This window comes from Lycorma delicatula, chromosome 3 (genome assembly GCF_047948215.1).
Source record: "Lycorma delicatula isolate Av1 chromosome 3, ASM4794821v1, whole genome shotgun sequence".
Lineage (NCBI taxonomy): Eukaryota > Metazoa > Arthropoda > Insecta > Hemiptera > Fulgoridae > Lycorma > Lycorma delicatula.
This window is the reverse complement of record NC_134457.1, coordinates 71980022-72008009: the sequence shown is the minus strand read 5'-3', so window position 1 is coordinate 72008009 and position 27988 is coordinate 71980022. Positions and strand designations below refer to the sequence as shown.

General features: G+C 30.9%; 1 protein-coding gene across 1 annotated transcript in view; it reads right to left on the bottom strand.

The window, feature by feature from the left end:
* Positions 1 to 852: 852 nt before the first annotated feature.
* Positions 853 to 27988, bottom strand: part of dpa (disc proliferation abnormal) — a 54650-nt gene continuing 27514 nt past the window's right edge. The window contains exons 8-15 of the mRNA XM_075359964.1: positions 27277 to 27471; positions 25406 to 25582; positions 21055 to 21142; positions 19402 to 19562; positions 15716 to 15833; positions 12373 to 12614; positions 9751 to 9961; positions 853 to 4590 (exon numbers count right to left, since the gene is read on the bottom strand). Of these exons, the coding sequence (XP_075216079.1) occupies positions 4495 to 4590; positions 9751 to 9961; positions 12373 to 12614; positions 15716 to 15833; positions 19402 to 19562; positions 21055 to 21142; positions 25406 to 25582; positions 27277 to 27471 (1288 nt within the window). The 3' untranslated portion in view covers positions 853 to 4494. The remainder of the gene's footprint in view (positions 4591 to 9750; positions 9962 to 12372; positions 12615 to 15715; positions 15834 to 19401; positions 19563 to 21054; positions 21143 to 25405; positions 25583 to 27276; positions 27472 to 27988) is intronic.

The following is a 27988-nucleotide window of genomic DNA, read 5'->3' as shown; positions in this document are numbered from 1 at the left end:
TTATAGTTGCAATACCTTTTAAGGAACTCCACTATTTTTGGGTGGCTCCAATTTACCAATAAAAGAAAAACAATTTTTAATGGCAGCAAATACTCATTCTGATCAATGAAAAATGATTGATCAATAATCTGCATCTGGATCTGAAATTAGAGTAGGCGAGTGGAAATATTTGGTAAAGCCTACAGCAAAGTTGATTTAAAACACCAGTGGAAATGTCTACAAAGATATTTACATCAGTGGTATCCTGACAGAGGTCAAACTGATAACTGTGATATATAATCTAGTTAAGAGGGTCAATAATACACTTATAAATACAAAAATGTTAAGACCTTTTAAAAATAAGACCAAACCAGAATTATAATTAAAGAACTTTGATTAATACACAACTACTTTTTACGACAAAGCAAATCAAATTTACTTTTCATTAAAATTTCTTAAACTTACACTATAATGTTCTTAGATGCCCTTGTAGTCATCTTCAGTGAGATTCAAGAGCGACATAAAATCATTGTGATGTAAGTTAAGGTGAATTTAATTGAGTTTATCTTGTGTATACGGTAATTTTGATTGAAGTTGTGTCCTGTAAATGTGTGTTGAGAGCTTCATTACATAACATTCCACACAACTTTACTAATTTAGTTGCATCACAACTACATGTGATAGATTATACTACTGGAAAGAGGTGAGGATGTGAAATGATTGGAGGTAACAAATAAGTAGAATCCAAATGACCTTAGACTAAAATCCTAGCTATGTCACAAAAGCAAGACTATTTCATTTAAAGTAACCTATTTGTATATTTGGAAATTGAATTGTTTATTCTAAATTACAAAAAAAAAATTGTCACAAAAAGTATAATTTTAATGCTTTTTTCAATTACACACTAAAATCTGCAAATGCTGTTAAAAATTTAAACCTTTAACAAATAAAATAAAATTCATAAGTAAAAAATAAAATGTTCTCTTTACTTGTGTAAATATAAAAGCAACAATTAGTTTACAAAAAACATAAATCTAGATCTATTTTATTTACACAAACTTTTATTACTGTAGTAAAACTATTATTAAAAATTATGGTAAAATTTTGCTTTTACAAGTACTGATTTAATATGATCAAAACCATGTAAAATCTGTTAATACATATGGTAATGGCACCTACAGATGACATACCACCTAAAGATGACAGTGTCTCATAACCTTTCAAAAAACAAGAGTTTTAAAAAAGTAGCGGGAATTTTATTTATTGCATTGACAACACTGATTCTTCTCCCTGGAGACAACATAACAAAACAATCAAACGCCATTTTGGTTTCCATAATACGGTCTTGTTTATGTTTGTGGTTGTATAATTTGCTGTTTTTCGCTTCAATTCTAGTGATTTGGTTAAGGTAAGTGTATTTACTATTTAAGTTTTTTAATCTCGATATTTATCGCAAAGATATACCTAAATAAGTTTTTGTCATTGTTAGACTTAATTTCACAACAAAGCGCTTTGCACAGTCATTTTGGTTATGGGTTGGGGTTGCAAAGGCGGTGTCATGTTTAGGTTCCTTAAAAGGCGCAGTTTCCTAAAGATGATCGTATTGTCATCTTAAAGTTTTTTAGCCCCGATTGATGCTTCAGTGCTATAGAAGTTAAAAAATAAAAAGAATATGTGGGATTTTTATTTCGGTGCAATAGTTGTCCAGGAACCTTAAGCTGACAGCTATGTCATCCTTAGGTTCTTAGCGTGTCATCTTTAGGTTATGCATACGATCCCTAATTAACTTTTTATTTTTTTAGGTGAATGAAGACGATGCCTCCCACAAAAATTCTGCAGTATGATGAGGAAGTTATGACAAAAGCCCTGGATGACGTGATGCGCGGGGTACCTGTGTACGCGGCTGCTAAGAAGTACAAAATACCCCGCTCTACACTTCGGAGCAAGGTCAAAGGGATCAACCCAATATCAAGAAAAATGGGAGCCCGTACGGCTTTTACGGCCGATGAGGAACTGAAAATTGAGGAATGGGTCCTTGAATTAGCGAGAAAAGGATTTCCCGTTTCGAAAGAAACCTTTTTAATAAGCATGCAAAGATTAGCCGCTCAATTAGGGAAGGACATTTTCCGTGATAAGGTTCCATCCAAAAAGTGGTATGGCAGTTTTATGAGTAGACACCCTCGGATTTCTAATCGCGTTGCCCAAAATTTAACAAAGAGCAGGAGCTCAATAACAAACGAGCAATTAGACGGCTGGAAGAATGACGTTTATATGTATTTAGAGGGAAACGGATTGGCGAGCGTCTTGGATGACCCCAAACGCGTATTTAACGCTGATGAGACAGCATTTTTCTTGCAACCAAAAGCCGGAAAAGTTATGGCTGAACGCGGTTGTAAAAATATTTATCAAGCGGTTGGTAATGACGAGAAAGAGTGCATTACAGTTTTCTTTACGGGCAATGCTAATGGAGATCTTGCACCACCCTTGGTAGTCTTCTGTTATACGCGTATTCCGCTCCATATCACCGTAAATGTGCCCACATCATGGGCTATAGGAAAAAGTGAGCAGGGATGGATGACCTGCGCAATTTTTTATGAGTACATTGGAAACCAGTTCATTCCATGGCTGGAAAAAGAAAAGATAGTGCGGCCAGTACTATTTTTTGTCGATGGCCACGTCTCCCATCTATCTATGGAGGTTAGTCAGCTTTGCAGCCAAAATGACATCGTTTTAGTGGCGTTATACCCCAACGCCACCCATTTGCTGCAACCGATGGACGTCTCCGTATTTCATACGCTGAAAGCTTCGTGGAAGGAGAAAGCTTTACAACATCGATTAAGCGGTGGTGAAGTGTCAAAAAGTAATTTTTGCGCCTTACTTAATCAACTTTTATTGGATGTGTATCGGTCAGAAATTTTGACAAATGGGTTCAAAAAATGTGGGTTAGTGCCCTGGAACCCTTTGGAAGTCACTGTTAGGCCTGGTGCGCCACCGAAGGCAACTGAACCCAATACAGAAACTAATTTGTGCTGTCCTAATTGTATTCCGTGGCTGAAGACAGTAATCGGGGCAGAAAAAATTGCTTCTTTTAGTGGGGATAAAGATTCCATCCCTGTTACCGACCATTCCCTGTACGAGCTATGGAAGAAGGTGACAACAGGATTAGAAAAAAATACTGTGACTATTTTGGAAGCCCCTTTAGCAAATGCTGTTGAAGACGGAATGGAAATTTCTGCTCCTTTGGAAGTTTCTGCTCCTTTAGATCCTGTTGAAGATGGAATGGAAATTTCTGCTCCTTTGGAAGTTTCTGCTCCTTTAGATTCTGTTGAAGACGGAATGGAAATTCCTGTCCCTTTGGAAGTTTCTGCTCCTTTAGAGGCTTCGGGTTCTTTAGAAGTTTCTGTTCCTTTAGAAGCTTCTTCTCCTGTAGAAACTCCTATTCCTTCTACATCATCTTATATCCCGTCGCCTTTTAAAAGATGCCTTTTCTGGCCAAAGGAAAGTACGGTACCGAAAAAGAGAAGGTCGAAGGAAAAAATCCTTTCGGTGATTTCATCCTCTCAGTGGCAGGAGTATCACCAGAAAAAGTTAGATCTGAAGAAACAGAAAGATGAGGAGAAACAAAAACGATTGGCGGCTAGGCTTACAAAGAGGCAAGAAAAAGAGGACGAGAAGTGCAAAAAAGCCGCGAGGCGCCTCTTGACCCATTCTAGAAAAACTAAAGAAAGTGAAGATTCAGATGCTTCATCAAATGACGAAGCTGGAAGTTTGAAATCGTCGTCTGGAGGTGAATAGGATGAAAAAGCTCAGGATCCTCCGATAATGAGCTGCAAGCCCCAAGGAAGGAGGTTGGGGAGTATGTTGCCGTAAGATACGAAAATAATATTTTTCCTGGTAGGATAATCGTTGTCAAAGAAGATGGAGTCGTCGTGACTGCCATGGTGCGTCATGGGCGACTGTGGAAATGGCCTCAAAGGGAGGATCGGTTATTTTATGCTTGGGACGATGTTGTGGGCAAAATAAAAACGCCCACCAAATTTAGTTCAACTAGGGAGATTTATGATGTGCCCCAAGTTGCAAATCTTTAATTTTTTTATTATAATTAAAATAAATGTGTTATTATTTTTGCTAATTTGGCTTTTTAATTTACACAGAAACCTATGTCATCTTTAGGCGCCGTCATTGTCATCTCTATGAACCGAATGAATTTTGAATGTCATCTATAGGGGCCAATTAAGTGATTAAAAAAAAATTAGTTCCATTACATCTATGTAAACGTAGGGCGCTGAAAACTTTCTAGCTGATAGACAAATACTCAAAGCCTGTTTGAGCACTAACAGTCATGAAAAATTCTGTAATTTGTGGTTTCCACGGTGCAAGATGTAGAAAAAAATCCTTAATGTGTCATCTATAGGTGCCATTACCTTAAGTATTTTTAAATTATATTTCTTGTAACACATCCTTTGATGTAGTACATAGCACATTCAGATGTTTTTTTATCTTTTTGCATTAACTTCAACAAATTCTTATAGATGCTCGCCCAACAACTGTAATAATTCCTTCATCTTGCAGTTCTTTCAAAGAGTCTTCAAACATTTCTCTAGTCACCATCTGTAAAAAAATAAAGAAGATATATCAACAGCTAACAAAATCAAAATAAACACTACTAAGCAATGCAATATAGACTGTATTATACTTAGATATAATTTAAAACAAGTTAGTATTATAATTAAAAATAATACATTATTTAAAAATCCAACACTCGTGTAAAATGCATTAACCTACACACATTTAACCTTTCTAAATTAAAAATCACAGCAAAGTAAATTTAAAAATCTTTCTAATGCTGAAATTTAACAAAGAAAACTAAAAGAAATGTTGGAAGTAGAATAAGAGTATTTAGATTATGAAGATTTAGAATAAGAGTATTAATGTAGACATTAATCTGGAAACTGCTCATGATGGTCAATAAATAGATTTATTAAAATAAGATTTAAAAAAACTATGTTATACAGGCAGTTATAGCATAATTTATTAAGTATGAAAAAATTTAATGGTGATTAATCCACACAAGCGATCAGTTTCTGACATTTTTTAAATTTACTAAAAATCTTTTTGTGAAACACAAGAACATTAAAAAATTATTTATTTTTTTGTTTAACTTCATAGATATCTACAAGAATATATTTTCATCTATTTAATTGATAATACTGTGTGAGATAAATTTATATCTATTAAGGATTGTTCATTAGTATCGTAATCAGATTCAGGAGTTTAAGCAATTTAGATAATTTTTAAGTTAACTATGTATTTTTTCCTTGGGCTGTCTAAATATTTAGTATTTTATAAATATAGGCAGATTGGGTTAATTTAATTTTATTATATCATTTCATAAGTACTATTTATTTTCTATAAAATTTGATCAATTTTCAAATCTTTCTTTTATTTAAAGTCTGTTTTCATATTTATCTTTACTAATCCTACTGAAATGATTGTTTAAAAGCCAAAATGTGAATTTTGATTTAGTTTTTTGTCATTTATGAAATTCTACTTACATAATAGTAATAATAACAATCAGTGAAAAACTAATAAATGATACTGAAATATTATAATTACTATTCTACAACATTATTGCAATGCAAGTGTGGTACTATTCCTACTTTTATGTTTAGTTTCTCTTTTTTGTACACATCATAGGGGGAAAATATCATTTTCTGTAAAAGAAAATCTGATAATACAGCTGACGGTACATATAAAAAAATTAATAGTATCTATACAACTGTAATGATCATACAATAAAAACAAAATTGTTAGAAGCAAGCATTGTAATAATAATAACAACAATAAGTTTAAATTATTCATGCTTTAACATTATCTCTTTTAAGATGGAAATTTTTTTGGGACCACCTGTCACATATTATGGAAGATTAGGTAAAAAGACTACAGCTGACCTCGGTGGCGTGAGTGGTAGCATCTCAACTTTTCATCCAAAGTCCTGGGTCCGAATCCCAGTCAGGCAAGGCATTTTCACACAAGCTAAAATTATTCATCTCAATCTCTGAAGCAATACTTAATGGTGGACCCGGAGGTAAAAAAAAAAAGGGTAAAAAAATGCAACCAAAATGTGAATTTTGCATGCTGTTATGGAAAAATTCTTAAATCCTCTAAATACTGATGGATTTTCATGATTCTTATTATACTCAGAAAGGGCTGTAATTTCTAATATATTCTCATAAGATATATGTTAATATCTCAAATAAAAGTTTAAAAAAAATCTGATGTGGGCATCACATGACTTCCTTGTACGCCAACTGAATTACACATACACATTTTTTAAAATGAAAAGTACATAAAATCTTATTTCATTAATAACTTCTTCATTTTTTTATTTTATTATTGAATTATTATTTATCGTAAACATCTTTTTTTTTACAATCATAGTTTAAGTCTGATTTGAACCGATGTGTCTTCCCTTTTAAGAATTAATTAAAATTTCATTTGGCTATAACTCTGAAACCAATGAAAATAAGTACCATTTATGATATATCATTGAAAATCTCAATGAGGGCTGCATTAACTAATGCAGTTAAGAAAAACTTCAAATCCAATTTTTTTTTTGGATTTTGGGCTTTTTTGGTTCAGTCAATTGCAATCAAAAGGGGAGGTACACAACTAGATGTTACAGCAGTCCTAAATCTAAAATTTTAACATCCTACAGCTAGTCTTTTTTGAGTTATGCAAGTTATACAGACATCACGCTGAAACTAGTCAAAATGATTATTTCCATTGAAATCTGAAAAGAAAATTTTTTCATAATCACAAAACTTTACTTTGTGCACGGAAGTAAAGACAAAAAAATTTTAAACCAAATTTTAGTTTTATTTAGAATTTTGTTTTCTATATAAATTTAAATTTTCAATTAATATGAAGCAAACATACATTAAATAATATCATTATTTTTTTTAAAGTTTGTACTTTTAATTGCAAAAACAAAATATTACATCGTGCAACTTAATAAAGAATAAAAATAAATATAAGTATGGGTTATAAAATTAAAAAATATATATTTATATGTGTATAAAAGTGTCAGTTAGCATAATATTTATGATTCACTTAACTTTTTCTCCCATATCTCACCTGTTTATCAACCAATGTGAACAAATGAGGAGTCATTTCGTTCATAATAAAAGGCTTCACATTTCGTCTTATAAAACATAATTTGATAACAGCACTATTTATGGGGCTAATAATGATTACAAATTTAAATATTTTGTTGATGTTGGATACATGTACATTAAATTTCATTAAAACACATATCTTAATCTGTTCTTAATATATAAATTTTTATTGAAAAACAAAACAAAACAAAACGGCAAATAGTGGGAAAATGAAGCTTATAAACCAGTCATTTATCCATAAGAACTCTTTTGTTTATTTTAATGTTCGTAATCAGTCCCTAAGTTTGGCATCACCTCTTGGGACACTATAAACATCACATATGTTAAGTGTAAGATGTCAATACCACCCATATAACAATTATAATATGCCACAATATTTAGTTTATATGTTAAAAGAAAAAAAGAGCATTATACAACTTTTTTTCTCTGCAACGCATTAACTAATGATCTTTTATGAAATAAGCTTTCCCTCCAACTTTCAGCTGATTTTTGCCACCTGTGGTATATCCTTTGTTTTTCTTAGAGCATCATAAAGAAAGTAAAGCCTTGATAGACAAATTGGCCGTGGGAGGCTTGAAAAATTCTGCCAATACATTGTAGATCTTTTTATAACTAACTTTTGTAATTAATTTAATTAAATCATACATTAAAAAAAAAAAAAAAAATTGTATTTTAACAATTAAATAACACAATGAACTGATTTGATTTTGACCCTTTACAACAGAACTGTAGAAAATAATTGGAAAAAGTCACAGATAGACAAAATTTAATTCCCCAATGACTGTGATTTTTACTGGGTAGATATTGAATTGAAGAAGTTTTGTGTGGTATTTTGTTCCAATTAAACTTTCATCAATGATTGAACAGTTATTGGTGAGACAGCAAGTGAATAATTGATTGGCATGTTCAATTAACAGCTTCCATCTTGCAAATAAGTCATGCTCAGGCTCATTAAAGTTGGCAAGAATGTGGTTATCAACCAAGTGAAAATAGCTAAAGTCAGACTCAAATTTTATAACATTTTTCTAAATCATGGCTTAGATTGTGTACAATTGTAGATTAATGACTTTAATGTAGATTTTTTTTTATTAAGTCCATATTTAAAAGAAAAATGATAAAAGCCTTTATTTCTCTTATAGTAATTGGCACCAATGACTTAACCTATGCTTTGCTGAAATATTCTGCATATATGATGCTATATTATCTAACATATTAATTTATTTCGCAAATCATTAAATTCAAAATATTTTCAAATGAAAAATAGATTAAAGCAGTCAACTGAAATTGAACCTGCTGGGACAGAAACGAGATTTCAGTGTTTTCAAAAAAAAAAAAAATTATGAATAAAATTTACATTATCATTTCCTGATAGTTTTCATTTTCCAGACTGTGACCTGCATTAGATAAATTCCAGACTGGTTATAACTTGATGAAGAAGCATAAAAGGGAATAAATTATAACCATATTAACTGCAGAACTATAATAATCTAACTTTGTAAAAAAGAAATTGTAAGAACATATGGAATAAGGTAGTAATGCTTGTAAGTTGATTCATTATGCAGTCTTTGAAATTTTACAATTTATAAAACATTTTTTAATTTATGATAAAAATTACGTTTGTTAAACATCATTTTGAATTTTAACAAAATAATTTTCTTCTGGTCAGTATGTACCTAAAACATACCAATATTCAGCTGACAATATTTTGTCCAACAGTCAATATTTGATCTGTTGATCATTTTCGCAAATTTCCAACTAACAATATTTGGGAGTCTATATTAAAAAGAGTTAATTATTTTTTTGATTTTGTCTTCTAAACTTTTTTCCCAATTATTCTGAACAGAATTTTTACAATTAGATAAGTAACCACAACAAACCAGGGTGATATATTTAGATATTATACAAAATATTCAATAACTTTTAAATAAACTATCAACTTTATTGTACACCGTTTTATACACTGGAATGCTTATTCCTTGGTTTAGGGGTTCAACTTAATAATATCCATTTACTACCTTAGATGTGTTCATTTACAACAAAAAAGATTCTATTCCAACATGTCATGGACATGAAAAGACATACATAATATCATTCAAAATTAATCACTGTGTAAAAAGATGTTAATGTTTATGACAATCCTGATCATATTAATAATTCAAGATGGGAAAATTTTCCCCTGTTTTAAACAAATACTACAAACAGCACTCTCTCTAATTACAAACACTGTAAGAAAAAGAAGGATCAATTTAAAATTGTTTTTTCTGCTACAGGAGTGATTAACATAAATTGTAAGATAAACTGAATGATGTTTACATGGTTTTATTTTAACCCAAAATTATGTTATAGATTGACACAGAAGAGTTATTTTAAAACACAAATTATATAATCTAAACTTCTAGTACATAATCAACAATAAAAATTTTAATAATTTCCACAGCATGAGTAATGGTTTACTAAATAATGTATCTGCCACAGTTCATACATTACTATACCAAATGTAAGAGTTGATATTATTTTTATAGTAAAACTGGGGAAATTTTTTTTAAACTCATCTATGATTGAATGTTGTTTCCACAGAGTAAGTAATACTTACAAGTTGTGAAGATTCGCGAATTTCAGATAATACTTTCTGGTAATTAAGAGATGTTCCTTTTTCTTTGGTAGTAAATAATTTTTTAATGGATTGTGTTAATTCTTGTCGTCTCTTACGTGCAGCAGTACTTAAACCAGTAGTTAATATTCCAACATCAATTTTTCCACTAAGAGGATCTGTTGCTGACTGTTTCAGTGCTTCACGATGTAGCCTGAAAAAAAAAGAAAGAAATATAAGCTGCTTTGAAACCAAAATAAATCAATCACAACAAATCAAGTTATCTTCAGTCATTGGAAAATCCTTAGTAACAATGAATAAATGTGAAATAGATCAAGAAAAAAGTAACTGTTTCTTTCAGTTCTGAAAATACAATACAAGGTAATTAAACTGATCTTAACATATACTATGAAGGTTGTCCAAGCAGTACTGAACATATAGGAATAATAAATTGAACAAAGGTAGTGAAAATATGAGACAACATACTTTAGTTCCTAGATAATCATCATTTAATGTTAAATAATAATCATATGTCACTAGTTTAGTTGTTTCATCTCCAAGATATCTGACAAACACTAGTTGTCTTCTTAGACTAAATTTAAATGCCACCTAATAACTCTTTTAGTTTAAACAAATGAAAATAACTTGGGCTAAATCAGGATTATGGTGGGCATTTGAATACATCCCAGCAAAATTTGTGAAGTGCTTTAATGAGTTGTTACAGCAGAGTTACAGTGAACATTATCATGAAACAAAACAATATTGCCTGATAATAGGTACATCAGATTTTTAATATTAAATGTCTGTGAACTGTTCTAGTAGAACAATGAAATCAATAAGGTTTCATTTTGAAAAATTTTCTGAAGGAATATATTCTATAATTCAATATTTTTATGACAGAACAACTTTGAAAACCAATAACCACCAAAAATCATACTTAAGTTAAAAATGTTCAGGATCTCATGCAGGGAAATTGTGAACATATGTCAATGTGAGTGGGAAATAATATATGATGCTGAATTTTTCAAAATTACAAGAACGAAATATTTAATCTTGTAAAATTTAGAACATAAAGGAATTTTAACTGATTGTTTAAAAAAATTTAATTCATACAATAAAAAATGGAAGAATGTAAAAATTATATTATTAACCCAACATGATTGCTAGTGCAACAGATAGTGCTACACAACTTGTAGTTTTTCAATAAATTGTGATTGGATTACAAAAAATGTTTGTTCATCTTGCAGTTTTCATCGAAGAAGTGGAAAAATTTAATAAGGTCTAACCTTTTACTAAATGTTTGACTTTTCAGTCAATACAAGTTAACCAAATTTATTTTTATGAAATATATGAATCTAGGAATCTACACTAAACTGTGATTTTATATTGAAACATATTTTTGTTTTAAAATATTTTCATAAGGTTATGGTTTTTTTTTAGACGTCAAATTATAATAAAATTTTGAGAATACATTCCTTTCTGGATCTCCATATTAACTGGATGATCCGTGAGGAGTGGTCTGCAGTGGCTGGTTTTCTTTGCGCCCTTGCGGTGTGTAGATATGCAGAGGGAGTTTAATCGAGGTATTTGATCGTGGTAGATCCCAGGTGGTTTTGGCCTCGGCATTGGATTTGTTGGAGGAAGGTGCATTGACATCGTGCCATGGTTATATTAGTATTGTTGGTGATTTAATTTGGGTCTCCAGCTCGTGGAGGTGGCCACGCTAACATGGCATGGTAGCCTGTGCGACTGGGGGCATGGCATCATTCCGCCGGGTGATGGTCCTGATTGTGACTTGGTAATGCTGCACGAGACACCATGATGGGACCAGATGGGGGTGCAGGGTTTGTACCTGGTTTCTGCATGGACCGGTATGAGGTTACGTTCCCCTTGTTAAATGACCTAATTTGGTTGACTTATTTGGGCATAGGTTTGAATTTCTATGTTGCGTAAGATATAATTTTGATTGGTATGAGTGTAGCACTGAATTAACTTTCAACCTGTACGTTTTCTGAGGCATTCACAGTCACGAACGATGGTGTCAAATTTGGACTAGGTGTGGGGTCTGCGCTTCCGCAGTTAAGAGGGCCTAAAGATCTCTAGTAAAGCCCATCAGGGCTCAAAATGGAGGGGGTGGTGTGGCAACTGGTAACTTTACAAGGTGGGTACTTCCCCCTACGAGGTTGGGATGTTTAAAAAAATAATGTAAGAATTGCAGAAGGGCACACACAGATATATATTTTTATAAAAGTAGTTAATAATACATGCACTAAAACAAGCAATACATACATTATAAACTAATATTTTATAGACTAAAAGAAAATATGCATTTTATAATGTAAACCATATCAGTGAAAATGAACAGCCCATTTAAAGAAAAAATGATTACAATGGTACATAGACTGGCTTCAAGTGTATGAGGATGATCAATTAATTGGTATATCCACATCAGTTAAACAGAAAAGATTTACTAATCTTATTTTGGAAATGCATAGCCCTGATATGAAACACGTTGATGAATCCAGAAACTAAAATATATTTTATTGAATAAAATTCTATTCATTGTAACTGTATCAAAGTAAAACAAGCAGACATATATAAACATTTAAAAATAATGTTAATTACCTCCACGCTTCTTCAACATCTTGTTTCTCTACCTTGTCACACAGTCGCATTTTTGCATGAGCTTCTGAAAGTCTAATCAGAGATTCTAACTGGCGAGGGTATGCAGAAATTTGACCACGTCCACTACCCATTTTTCTCATAGCTACATAAGTATTCACTAACATTTCGCTGGCAACATCTGTCAACTTCGGATGTACATGTTCCTTTGCATATGCAATGTAATCCCTCAGTAAACTCATATCCTATAAAAAGCAGATATAGAGGTTACATTTTATTTATAAAAAAACATTAAGATTATTTCTTGTTTTGTTATGTTATGGTTGCGTGTTGAACTCAACTTCTAATCTATCAGGTAGGTAGTTGCATTAATTTCAGTTCCTTCATGTCACTCAGTCTTGTAAAACTCAACACAGATGAGTTTTGTTTTTGAGTTCATTTCTTAGTAATACACCAATAGGAATATCATATGGGATATTCGCATCGGTGCGTCCTGACTGAGGCAAGAACAAGGCTGAGATGCTTTTTGCTGAGGTTCTGAAGATGACCTCTGGTAAAGCCCATAAGGGCTTGGTATGGTGGAGGTGTCTTCCCTACATGTCAGTAAGTCAAATTAGGATGTACATGTTCCTTTGCATGTGCAATGTATCCTTCAGTAAACTGATATCATATAAAAAGCAGATATAGAAGTTACATTTTATTTATAAAAAAATCACATAAGAAAGTATATACTGTTAGGCTGAAACAGAAGCAATCACTATCAATCAACATTTCTTAATTACTTTTTAGGTAGCTTACACCATTACAAAGGGGGTTTATCACAATTAAATAACAATATTTGTTCCACACTTTCACATGAAACACATAATTCTTAGGAATAGCATTGTTATTTTTTTTAATGACTTCTGTCAGATCAGGTCAATCACTTACTGTTTGTTAATGGAACTTAACATCCTGACTGCCGTAGGGGAAGACAGCTTATGATGATTCCAGTCGCTACACCATCCCCCCGTTTCTAGCTCTGATGGGCTTTACCAAAAGTCATCTTATTGACCATCTAACTTTGATTCCATAATAGTAATCAGAGGCCTCCGTCAGGTTGCTGCAGATACAAATGCCTCAGTAGACATTTCCATCAATGTTTTAACTCAACTTTGCTATCACCTTCATTGTAGGCAATAACAAAGAATTCTGTGCCCAAGACAAAGTTTATGCTTCTCAAGGGTGCAGACAAATTATCATACAATCATAACACCCATATTAAGTATAAAGGTTGTGTAATCAGCTGAGTTCGAGTTCGTAAGTACCTAGGTGTTTTGTTTGATGAGAAGCTGCTGTTTAGCAACCATATTAGGCAAGTAGCAGCGGAAGCCGTCTCTGTGATGCACAAGCTTAGGAGGATTGCTTGAAAGGATTACGGGCTGTCTGGCCATCATTTGTACATGGTGTATCAAGGTGTCTTTGAAAGTATGATTTCTTACGTGGTGTCCATTTGGGCACATAGGTTGGAAAGAAATCGAGCACTTATTCAAAATTTAAGCAGTGCCCAGCACAGAGCCTTAATTGTATGCACTGGTATTATTAAAACAACCTCCGAGGCTACCACTGTATTAAGAAAGGTTCTCCCAATCGATTTAGTAGTGAAAGTTTGGGTGGCCATGTGGAAATTGTGAAGAGGCAGGGAGGCCGAGGTATTTGGGGTGCGGTTTTGAGTTGGGCCTGTACCAGAGCGGAATGGTGATCTCAATGCACCGATTCTAAATTTCTAATAGTTGCCCATCTCTTACCTGTGGAGGCTTTACAGCCTCGCGATAGAAGCATGGCAGCAAGAATGGCACGCCATGACTAAGGGAAGGTCCTTGTATAAATTTATAGAGGATCTGGGAGGATGGTATGCCTCTCCATCGTTTTTAAGGGCAACGAAAGTGAGTGTTCTCCAACCATGTAAATTTAAACCAATATTTATTTCGGTTCCACCTGGAAACTGATGAGTTGTGTGTCTGCGAGGAGGTCCAGTCGAACGAATGCACGATGTTTGACTGCCCAGCTCTTGGGGGGCCAGAACTCAGGCCACCCTGAAACTTAGAGGTCAAGGAAAAAATTGGTCACTCACAAGTGGCGAGAGCTGTATTGTCAAACCGTGTGGGAGTTTCTTGATGCGGTTGCTTTGTTCAACCGACATCAGTAGTTTGCCTAAGGGAAAAGACTCTTACTGTGCTGCTGTAGGAAGCTAACTGAGAGATATGGCTGACTACCAGGCAGATTAAGGCTCCAAGCACTTTAATGGTGGACAGGTACTTGCTGGCATTCAGCAGCCTAGGTGTGGCAGCGAATTGCTGTCTTTGAAAAGATAAATTTAATTATTGATAGTCATATATGTTTTAGCAGTTGACGGGGTGCGCCTACCCATTTTAGTGATATATGACAAGTGGGCAGTGGGACATGCAAGCAAGTGGTGTATGGTACCATGCTTATTCTGCTCACGCTTTTAGGTGAGCTCTAGGAACTAGTTAGGACACTGGTCGCTAAACTGTTTCGAGGCTCAGTAGCCATTTGTGGCACAGACATTCGATCTTATGCTTTAGGGCGACTGAATGGCGTGGTGGCAGGAGAAATTCCAAGTAAACCAAATGTCCTCTGTTAATTAACTTCCTATTGAACTTGCAGATGATACAAGGTTTCAATGGTTTCAACATCATCTAGCAAGAGATCGTTCAACGAAATATTCAAAACATGATCTTTGTCAAAAACTACACGTGCCTGGGTCAAGAGAGCTGACAGAAGAATGTCTTTCTTTTATGTTCCAGATCTCTATAAACAACATTCTGCAGGTCTTTATTTCCCTGCTCCCTAACAGGGGAATTGAATTCTTAATGGCATCAATATATGTCAGAGAAAATTTCTCTGCCAGGTCCTCCAAGTGAACATCATCCAGAATTCGGTCTAAGACAGAGTCTAGCTGAAAGAATATTAAAAAATTTAGGCCAGTTCACTCTCCTGTGCAGGAAGCAGCTTTGTCGAACAGGAACATTAATCCTATGACATCACACAAGCCATTTCTTAGATAAAAAAGATAAACATCTACAATTTAGTCATGTAAAAAATTATGTAGATTAATACAAATTAAGTGAAAAACCTAGTAAAATAAATATGAGCCAAAAATAGTTTGAAATTATGGTCATACAACACAAGCTAATAAAACTGATAAATAAATAGATATATTTGGTTTAAAAAGTACTAACGGGAGTGTCATATGACAATTTTAATGTTTAGAAATATGACAACAGGGTAACCTTTGGATTCAGGTTTATTACATGCTTATTATAGTAACTAAATTAATATTAACCATGAGTTCATCATCTTCTGCACTCCTAGTTTTGTAATACAATGATACCAAATGTCGGGCCAAACGTCTATCATACTGTTCACTTTGTGGATCAAGTATTAGAAAAATAAGGTCAAATCTGAAAAAAAAAACAAAACATATTAACTATTTCATAAAAATGCATTTAAACAGAATATATAAACAATAAATCAGAATTACACAATTAACACACACACACACACAAGGTGTGTTTTTCAATCAAGTAAGGTTTTTTTTTATTTAATTTTCCATTTATGTATGCAATGTAAACAGATGGCGTAGTTCATTTATTTTAATCAATAATCAACTGTTCAGAATAAGAGTTCTATTATTCTGTTGTTAGTTATTTATATTCATACATTTATAGTGAGTGCTACAATTTGTGATCTTGTCAATTGTGAAATATCAAGCATAATCTGATGATGGCAAAAAACAATTCTGCAGCTGGAATTCACAGGCAAATCAGTAATGTTTATGGGCCGAATATTATGAGTGATGGTAAAGTAAGACAACGGTAACTATCATTTCAGGAAGGGTGATTTCATGCTTAAAATGTACCAGTCAGCCACTGCTGATAACGGATGATTTGATTGAAAAGGTTGATGAAAAAATATGAGAAAACATGCTATAAAGTTATAAAGTTTTGACTGAAAAATTGGACTATAAAAAATTGTGCCAGATGGGTACCAAAACAGTTAATTGACAAATACAAGAAAAATATCTTGCTGCAGCGCATGAATTTTAGCAGTACTAAGAGAATGAAGGTATAAATTGCCTGATCTCATTGTTACTGGAGATGAAACCTGAATTTCTAATTCGAAGATAGAAACAAAGCAGCAATCAAGGTGATGGCAGCATTTAACATCTCCTAGACCAAAGAAATTCAAAAAAGAATGTTCGGTAAAGAAGCTTATGGCTACTGTTTTTGAGGCCAAAAAGGGCCTCTTGATTGTTGAATTTAGTGAATGCCCAACTACTGTGAATGCTGGTACATATTCCAAATTGTTAAAAATCTTATTATAGCTATAAAACAAATAACATGGGGTGCCAACCACATCAAATTTTGTTTTTGCATATAATGCTCAGCCACACAGGACAAATCAGACAATGAGGAAAGTGAAAAATTTCAGTCATCCACCCTACAGGCCAGACAGCTCCTAGCGATTATTTTCTTTTTTTTCACCTTAAACAGTGGCTTGCATCAAAAAGGTTAGACAATGATGACAAATTACTTTAAGAAGGAATGAAGAAACTGGTGATGAAATGCTATGAAAAATTTGTTGAATTTGAAGGCAGCTATTTAGAAAAGTAGTTTTTATTTCAAAATTGACCTTTACTTTAAAAATACATTTTTATGTGTGCATGTATGTATATATATATATATATATATATATATATATATATATATATATATATATATATATATATATATATATATATATATACATACATACACAGGTGTACAAAAATGAAAACATTTAATTTACATTATTAGAATTCATGGTGAATTTCTGACTTCCCAAGATACAGAAATCAGAAAAATCAGTAAGTGAAGAAATTTTTAAATTGTGACAAAAAAATTAAATTCTGCCATTAGGTTACAATCTTTTTATTATTGAATTTGTATAATAACAGCAGGCTTATGCTCACTTAGTTACCAGTGATTGATAATAATGAATTTTGTAGTGTCCAAAAAAATGCCATACTTGACTGGAATTTGAATCTGGGACCTCTAAATAAAGGTCAAGATGCTACAACTTTGTCATGAAGATTGGATAAATTATTTAACATAGATATATAGATGGTTGACAGTTATTTTTCATTAGCACACTGGGTTCTAGATCAGCTGAGCTCTGGTTTGATTGCTGGCAACAGTATTGTAGTTTTCCTCCAATTAGGAGCATGATTAAATTTGAGGTAATTAAAATTTTATACACAATCTCCCATGCTTAAAATTATTTCCAATTACCCTGCTTTTCAATTTATCTTAAGATTTAATTGAAGATGAGTAATTTAAAAAAAAAATTTCTTGACTTAAAAAAGCACAAGGGGCCAGAAAACTTAAAAAAAATCATGCAATACTACCGAAATATAAGAAACATAACATTAATTTACAAAATAATTTTTAAAATTAATAAACAAAATTGCATGTCAGAACAGCAGATATTGCATATTGTCACAATGTTATCAAGCACTTTGTTTAGTCTTAAGAAACACTATTATCTTTAAATTGCAAATAAACATTTACCACATGACCTCATTATATTTAAATAAAATTTGAATTTTATAACTGTTTTTAAAGACATATTTACTTTAAGTTGTATTCTTTAACTGTAAAATTTAATTTAAAAAGTAGGGAAATGAAAAAAACAACAACTAATAATTATAAAAAACCATTAACTAGGGCAATAAATGAAAATTATTAGTGAAGTAAATAGTACGAGGGGTATTCAGAAATTAACCTCTGGTCCTTGGTATTGTGCAAAGGAGTGGGGGTAGCGATTCTATCTTTGTACAGTTATAGCCCAGTTCATTGCGATTCTATTAGTGTTACTAGAAATATCGCTCAATTGTTTGTTTTTGTAAAACTCTCGTTCAAAATAGCTGCTGTGATAGAAAATCCCACCAACTGTGAAGTGCGTGCCATTATCTGTTTCCTTCAGCAAAAAATTTGTCAGCTACTGAAATTCATCTTGAACTTTGTGTAGTGTATGGAGGGAATATCATAAGTGAGAGTGCAGCAAGGCAATGATGTGCTGTATGTTTCAGAAAGATCAAATAATCATTTACAACAGTGATAGAAGTGGTCGACCCTCAATTCTCAAAGATGAACTTGTTGCAAGTGTTAAGTGAAAATTTGAGAAAATCGTTTCATAACAGAATTATTCAGATTTTTTGCTGACATATCATGAACAGTGCTGTATGAAATTGTAACTCATAGGTTAGACTTCCACAAATTTTGTGTTCACTGAACACAAAAAAAAGCTAGCAATTAACATTCATTCATTCTAATGGCAAAAACATGCACATCTCATACAACCAAAGAAATACAGTTATGAAATTAAGCATATATATTGTACTTAACTGAAAATTAATTTCATAAAACCACTGCAAAAATATTGAAACAGATTAATGTTCTGTAATCAATGATATAAAAAACATGAGCAGACTACTCTTTGAACAGACATGAATTAAAATGTCTATTAACAGATTCAAAATAGTTTTGTATCAGAATAGTTGAAAATTTGAAAGGGTAGTAAGCTATCATCAATAACAAGAAAAGTATTTTTAATGCAACAATGTAAGTGAAACAATTTCTAGATTAGCCTCAATCCTTGGACATCTTAAAGTAATCGTACCATTACAATAAATTTTATGTGAAGGGAAAGGAAGAAGTAAAGAACATAAGTTACTTTATAATGATGACTGCACATTAGTTTCTCAGCCTTTTCAATATTTTTCCAAAGCATAGATATTTAACAGATAAAACAGATACTGCAGATAAAACTAAAGAAAAACAGAATACAGTCGTGGTCTTTCGTACTAGGCAGTTACAGTTATATTCATTTAAATTGAACATTTTTAACCCCAACTATTTCACTTATTTAATTCTATCATTAAAATATACTTCATACTGGTTATAATAAAAAAATAAAAATAAAATATACCTTGATAAAAGAGTATGTGGCAACATAATATTTTCTATAATTGTTTTATTTTTATTCCATTGAGACTCAACAGGATTTGCAGCAGCCAATATTGAAGTTCTGGCATTCAACTGACAAATAATACCCGCTTTAGCAATACTTAATGTTTGCTGTTCCATAACCTGCAAAAAAATTGATTTTAGTGCTTTATTATTTTTTAATAAAAAATTTAAACCACACCATGATGACCAAAATGGATTTAAATGTATTAAATCCAAAAGAAAGAATGTTAAAGAATTCATCCAGATGAAAGAATATTAAATCCTTTCATACAGAAGATTCCAGACTTAAAAATCGTGACCAGGTCTAGTATTTTTAATATCACAAAATTTTCACTTCTCACAAACAGATTATGACATATTCATTTCTCATAAAAAATCTATAACTTTAAATGAGTAACAACCTGTAGTAACTCCATGAATGAATATATAAACAAATAATGATAATGTTTATTTTCTCACCATAAAGCATCTTTCTCAAAAATCACTCTTTAATTGTTAGCATCACTATTATAAATGAGTTAATACATAAACAACTGCTAAATTAAAACTGACTGTCAAAAACTATAAATTATATAAAAATATTAAGTTAAAAAACATGATTGCAAAAAAAACATTGCTGACAAACACTGTTCTTTAATATAGGATAATTAAAGAGTGTATTGGGTGACTATTTTACGTATAATATAAATCTTTTTCTTCAAAATATTAAATTTATTTAAAGATAAATCTTGAAACAATACATACATATTTATATAGTCTGTGACACTCCCAGTAATGCACGTATTCTAACATGGGTAATACATTTAAATTGGTTCAACCGTTGAGCTGTTACGGTGGAAAACATACATATATACATACACCCTAAATGCATAAGATTACATACACAGAATACAAGATATATTATATAGAATTAATATTAGATGCTTTAAAGGAAATTTAGAAAGTTTTAACCATTCTGATGTAGGAAATCATTAAGTTATACTGCTATGCACAAATAATAATAATTAATAAAAATTATTTTTATTAAAATTAATTTCTTAATTTAAATATAAAATTATTGAGAATTAAATTAAGTAAATTTCTCATACATAAAATACAAATTTTAATTTTGAAATTAACAGTTCAGGGTTGAGACAGAACTTCAGTATTGGCTTTCTAGTAGAAAAATGTGATTCAAGTCATTTCAAATTTTAAAATTTATAATCTAAGGTATAACTCCATAGTCAATCTCATCAATTGCCATCATAATTGATGGTTGAAATTAAACATCATTGGTTACAACTCTGGCCATATCATATCATATGTACATGTAGCCAAGTGATAACTCATGTGTTCTTCAAAAGGTACAGCCTTTGATTAAGACAGCATTTATATATTAGTTAAAAATACTTTTAAAGCCTCATAGCAAATGGGCAGTAAATTATTTTCTTATTTCACTTTAAGTTATAAAACACTGAAAATGAACTTAAAGAATGAAGATAACAATAGGCAATCAAGAACACATAAATATCTATATCATACATGCATATGTAAAGTTTCCAGTAAAAAACGTTTGTTGAAAAATATAAAGAATAAAATGAACTTTATTCAGTCAACACAAATGAAAAATTACCTCATGAAGTATACTTCGAGTTGAATCATTCATCTTGTCAAATTCATCAATGCAGCATATACCATTATCTGCTAATACCAAAGCACCACTGAAAAATAACAAATGCCTTAAGATGAGTTGACAGGATTGTAATAGCCATTACCCTCAACATAATTACAGAGAATAAAGCTCTTATTTCCACTTCAAATTAAATAAAGCTTGACTGTTTATTCCCTAGGTTTGAAAGGAAATAAAATGGTTATGTCCCATCTGATAAAAGGTATTTCAAAATTAACACAGCATTTAAATTGCAGGCCCATTATTTTTGCGTTCTCTGAAGCATGTGTAATAATTATAGTCCGGTTATTAGTGAGTTAGTCATGAAGGAGAAATACATGATGCAGGAGAGAATAATTGTTGTCAACATATCACAAATATAGTGTTTTGCTGAAACTGTATGCAAATTACATGGTATGTTTGGGTGGAAAATTGTGCCAAATGAATGACTGTAAAAAGTGGTACAAAAATTTGAACAAACAGGTTTGGTGATGGGCAATAGAAGAAGTGGCTATCCTCATACTGGATGCTGAAAACATCACTGTCGAGTCCAGAAGTACAGTAACTGTGAATGGTATACACTATTACGAGATAACAGCATCTTTGTGGTTTCAGTTCGAAGTCATGGAATTTGGCTTTGATGTTCTTCCAGCAGGATGGTGCCATGTCACACAAAACCAGTGAGTTGTTACAGCAGAAATTTCACACAACAGTGATCACAATTGGCTACCAAGGTCATGCAATCTTCGTGATTTTTATCTCTGGGAATTTGTGAAGTCTAAGGTTTACAGCAAATGCAGACCAACCATTTCTGAACTTAAGAAAAAATCTGAACATAAAAGAAAAATCTTGTGTTCACAAGATCAAATCACAACAATTGAGCCACAAGTCTGTGAAAATGCGATTGCAAATTTTGTCAAAAGATTGCGTATAAGGTATGGAGGACATTTGCCAAATATTAGTTTTCTTATTTAATCAGGGTGTTTACTCTTTCAAAGTATATCACAACTTTCCCAAATCATGCATAAAGGTTCATTTTGTAAACTTAAATCCTGCAATACGTTTGGGACACCCTGTAGTTTACATTTGACTACTGCTATTTTATTTTCTATTTGTAGCATCCGTTATAAGCAGTGATCAACTAACTTTGTTCAACAAATTCACTTGTTTTGCTTATAAAAAAGATATAACGAGAATGTTGTTCAGCAGTTTCACTGAACTAGGTGTTTGTAAAACAGTGATTATGTGGTTATTGTTTAGCACTCTCATCTGACAGGTGCTTGTGGATAAAAATAAGTCAATGTTTTTTTCTATCAAGCTAATTTAGGATTTACATATATCTCCAATCTAGAGAGCTTTGGTCATATTAAGTCTCTTTCAACTTAAAATTCAACTCTTTGAAATCAGCACCAAAAGAAAGAAAACAAGCTATTGTAGGTTTTTAATGTAGAAAGACCTAAAAGTTGAAATTCTAAAGACTAGAAAAACTTAATTTTTTAATCTTAAATATTTTATTTACATTTGTTTTTTAAAAACGTTTATTTTTATTATTCTATCATGAAACACAAGTAACAAATTTTGCTAACAGTAATTTAAAACAAATTAAGCTTTTCATTCCACTATGAGATGCATTTAGCTCGAAAGTTGTTATTCATTTAATACCACAGTTTTTATTACATATAGTAAAGCTTTATTACACTTTTCACAGGAATTAAGAGATATAACTTTATTACTGGAAAGATTACAGGTAGAATGTAAAACTCAAGTGTTAACTGTTTTTTATTCTTTTAAAATTTCTGCACAGATCGGAAGAATTACACTCTCTGGTTCTGTGTATACCATATAAAATATTTGTTTTATTCAACAATCACATTACTTAATCTTATTTTTCTGAGTTAAAATCTCCCCTAAATGTGGATACTTATGAATAATAGACAGCATCATTACTTCCAATAAGGTATAATTTAATTTTGTAGGTTCAACAGGAAAGTTCACATATTTTCAAATTTTTTTTGTGTTAATCTTTGATTAATTAAAAAAAAAAATTAAGTAAATTAAACATAATTATCCAAACAGTGGCATTAATAAATGGGTAAATATTCACCTAACAGGTTCCCAATAATCTGAATTAGTTGAAAACATGTATGTTAAAATTAGATTAAAGTTTGGATGCTCTGAGGTTGAGTATTCTGGAATTCAAAAATTAAGATTTACGGTAGAAATAAATTAATCTTGTTGTACTAAAAATGCAGTAACTAATGTTTATAAATTTTAAGAAATCAATATTTATACATCTTTAATTAATACCATACAAAACTAAAATTATAAAAATAAATTTATTTACTCATAGAAGTAAATTTTTATATAATTTTATACAAACTGAAATTATTTATTTTGAAAAAGTTAACATTTTTTTTTAGTTAATGATTTTTATGTAGCATATTTTCATAACTGAACCAGTAAAAATAATTGAAAACCAAGACAGAATACTTGTTCAGTATCACCAAGTGAACATATATGTTGACGTTTTTAAATGCATTGTCATTGTCTTATTTTAGAATTTTACTTCCTAAAATGTAATTTTCAACATAATCATCATTGTGAATATCTCTGTATACAATTTTTAATACTTGGACAATGATTCCATTGACTTAATTTGAAATTTGTGTTCTGCATCTCTATTAAGTTTATCACTTATTTTAAATTATTTGTTTCAGAATTATAATAACTATTCCAACAATATTATCTAATTCTGAACTGTCTCTATCATCTTGAGTAAAATGTTTATAATAGGATTTTAATTAAGTTAAAACTGCACTGATTTATTAGTGTACTAATTTTGTTACTGAAATGAAAGTGTCATCAACAGTTTATAAAACTTATGAGCTATAAAAATCGTAACACAGCACTGCATCCAACTATACGTACAGTACATACTCTTTTTTCTGTTTAGCCTCTGGAACCACCTTACGGTGGTTAAGTAATACCGTATGGTATTACTTCAGTACTTCAGAGGATGATATGTATGAATGTAAATGAAGTGTCTTGTACAGTCTCAGGTTGACCATTCCTGAGATGTGTGGTTAATTGAAACCCGACAACCAAAGAACACTGGCATCCACTATCTAATATTCAAATCAGTATAAAAGTCAAAAGTAATTACCTTTACTAGGATTTGAACTCTCGACTTTGAAATCAACTGATTTGGGATGATGAGTTCATCACTAGACCAGGCCGGTGGGTTATACAGTACAACAGAATTATCTACTATGATGTTTTTTTGTTAAAAGAAACTGATTAAATTGAGTATTTATTACACCAGATTATCACATTAAAACAGCATAATTTGTAATAATTTTTCAAATGTTTTTTTCTATTTCAATTAGTGTAATATTTTGGATTAAATATGTTTTTATCTACTTTTTTAAAGAGATATTTCTGTAAATATTTAGATGAGAAAATTATTAAATATTAAATTTTCTCAGAATAAAAAACTTTTCCCGATTCTTTAGATTGGTAGGAGTCGGCTGCATGTTAAGGGAGAACAAATATAAGAAAGAAAATAAATTAAAGGATAAAAAATATTTCTTTAAGAAAGATATGAAAGTGGAATAAATAACATAAAATATTATATTAAACAACTGTAAAAAGACCGAATCATTATTCAATGTTGTCTTTTTTAAAAAAAATGTATTTAGGGATATAAACTGGGAATAAAAAGTCATTTAACAGAGCTGAACATTTAATTAATAAAAAAAGAAGGAAATACAAAAGATGCTTGAGAAATACTAAGAAATTTAGAAATATTAGATTACTGACAGAAAAAATAATGAATACTATCAGATTTGAACGGCTTTAAAAATAATTTATAATTAACTTACATTAAAATATAAGCTGATGAACCAACAAACAGTTTATGAACAACAAAATTTAACTTCGTTTTATATTAAACAAAATTTCAATTCTGATGTTGCTTGTATTAACTTTATACTTCAATACATAATCAAATAAAGAAATAATCAATTTTTTTTTAAATTTATAATATTATGACTGCACTAATGGCTGACAGCAATGGCGATGATAATAATGGCTTAGAATCAAAAGGGCCTAATTGATGTAATTAAAATGTTTTTTTTTTCTACTATGTTATGGTTTGGACAAAATGCACCTCTCAATTAGAAAATTTTGTTCAATTACTTTATATTTGCTAGTTCAATTTTATATAAAAATAAAAATATAAAATTAAAACACAAAAATATGAGAGTAACTGGTGCAAGAAAATGTTTCACCTAAGCAACTGTAAGACAATACTTACGTTTGCAAAACTAACTGCCGTGTTTCAGGATCTTTAGTGACATATGCAGTCAAACCTACTGCAGAAGAACCCTTGCCATTTGTATACTGACTTCTTGGGACCAAGTCATACACATAAGACAATAACTGTGATTTACTTGTACCAGGGTCTCCGCACAATAGTATGTTGATCTCAGCTCTTTAAAAAAAAATTAAAAACAAATGTATAAAACAAACATTCAAAGATTTTATAACATTTAATTCACAAATAAATAATTGTCAAGTATCTATTACAGCCATATGATCTTAATGAAAATAATATTGGTTATGAAGTAGGAAAATAGTCTTTATATGTGTCCGTAAATAAATAAATATATGTATACATCTGCAGAGTTGTCTATCCAATAATTTAAATTAGACATCCTATGACAATCATTTCTTTATTCTGAAAAAAAATTATTCTATATAATAATCAAATAATATCTTCTGTTATCACTTGTGAAACAGGTGTGGTGCTTATCAGTCAATAATAAAATTATTCAAACTTTTTGTATAGAAACCAGTTTCACTGCCTTTTGCACATTAGATTTAATTAATTCCCTTTATACATTTAAAAAATAACTTCACCTATTCAGTAACAAGAAGATGCTCCTACTTTCATTACACTCAATGCTACTGTTGTATATTTTCCAATAATCACATTTTTATTGTGAAGGCTAGAAACAAAGGCTTCAAATTTTTGTACAAGAAGTACAGTAAATAAAAAATCAAATGCTATCTGTTAAAAAAGTATTACCCTCTTACAAAAAGATAACACCTTTTATAGATTAAACACTACACTGTGTCACAATATAAAAATGATGGGTACTAAACATACATTACTTTCCATCAAAGAAAATTTAAAATCATTTATTAATTAAAAATAGACAATAAACAGGTTTGTTTGTAATTTTTATCTGACTCCTACAAGAGTATGTATAACAGGGTGCAACAGAAAAAAATTAATGAAGGCACCAGAACAACAGAAAAAAAATACAAAAAGATTTGAACATTGGTAAATTTACTGGTCTATCAACCAGTTAAGTAGGTAGTTTTGGAGCGGTTTTAGAAACAATGAAACTTAGTTTCCAGTTAACAGACAGATGTTGAAAATAAAATTACAATTCTTTGGAGAAAAACTGAGCATATAACTTACATATATTCTGATATCTAACTGCGTACATTTAAACAATATCACCTCAAATTCAGCATAAATAATAGACATTACTATTATCATCTAGGGGCTCAAACAACAATGAAAAATCAGGATTTAAAATAATATTTTTCAGACAATAATGTGAGAAGTTACTTTTCATTAAAGGTGAAAATTAGTATGATGGAAAGTAGTCAAAAGAATGAGTAACCAATATAATTTGCAAAAATGTAATGGGAAACAGAAAAAAGGAGTTATTAGTGGTGACTACGTATAAAACATCTAATTAATTTTAAAACTTAAAATATTGTAATAAAGGTACACAGACGAGAGGAAAGTTCTCCAAAAAAATAATATAAGCTTGATGTAAACTATTTTTATTCCATGCAATCTGTAGTTACTCCATAATGGAAAACAAATTTTTTTTACTCTTAAGGTACTGTTAAAAGTAAAAATATTTTTCACTTTATCTGTGATGTAATTTTGCTATAACGAAGAAATTTCATAATCCCATCAAATAAATAACTGAGAAATTTCACTGTAATATACAGGATTACATCTCATAATAATGAATTCATTGTAGAGGATGCATTTTCAACAAATTCCAGTTTTTCAATATCATATCTCTCAGTTTCAGGTTGATAATAAATACTTAGTAGTGTACCTTTAAACACAATTACCCAAGATAAATACATATTTACCTGAAATTTCCTCGTCCAGATGTTATAAATGTCTTTTTTGTGCCACCAAAAAGCTGTAGAAGAACACCTTTCTTTATATCTTCATTTTCATAAATAGATGGAGCTATAGCATGAGCAAGTCGCTCATACAAATCTTCCCGTTCACTAAGTGATTTAAGCAACTCAAGACGTTCAGGTGAAAATCTGTGATCTTTTCTACGTAAAAAAAAAATAATTTTAAGAAATTCTGAACTAACAAATCTGCTAATTTGTATAAATGCAATAAAGCAACCAAATGGGCAGATTTAAATTGCAAACATCTGAAGGAAGAATGATCAAGTCAATTCTTAAAGTAAGAAAGTAACATAAAAGAAGTATGAGGCAAGAGGAAAAAATGCTAAGGATCGTGCTTCACAGATCATTGCACTAAACAGAGAAAAGTTAGTAAGATGTAATGTCGTAACATTTAGGAAAATAAACAGACGGAGGGAAAATGTAGAGAGACAGGTACCCGTAAATAAGCTGACAAAGAAAAAAATTTAATGTGGACACCACATAACTTCCTTGTACACCTATTAAATTACATACACAAATTTTTTATAACGAAAAGTAAATAAAATTTTATTTCATTAATAACTTCTGATATTTTTTCATATGTTTTTTTTTTGTTGTTATTATTATTTATCGTAAATTTTTTTTTACAATTAGAGGTTAGGTTAATTATTAATAAATC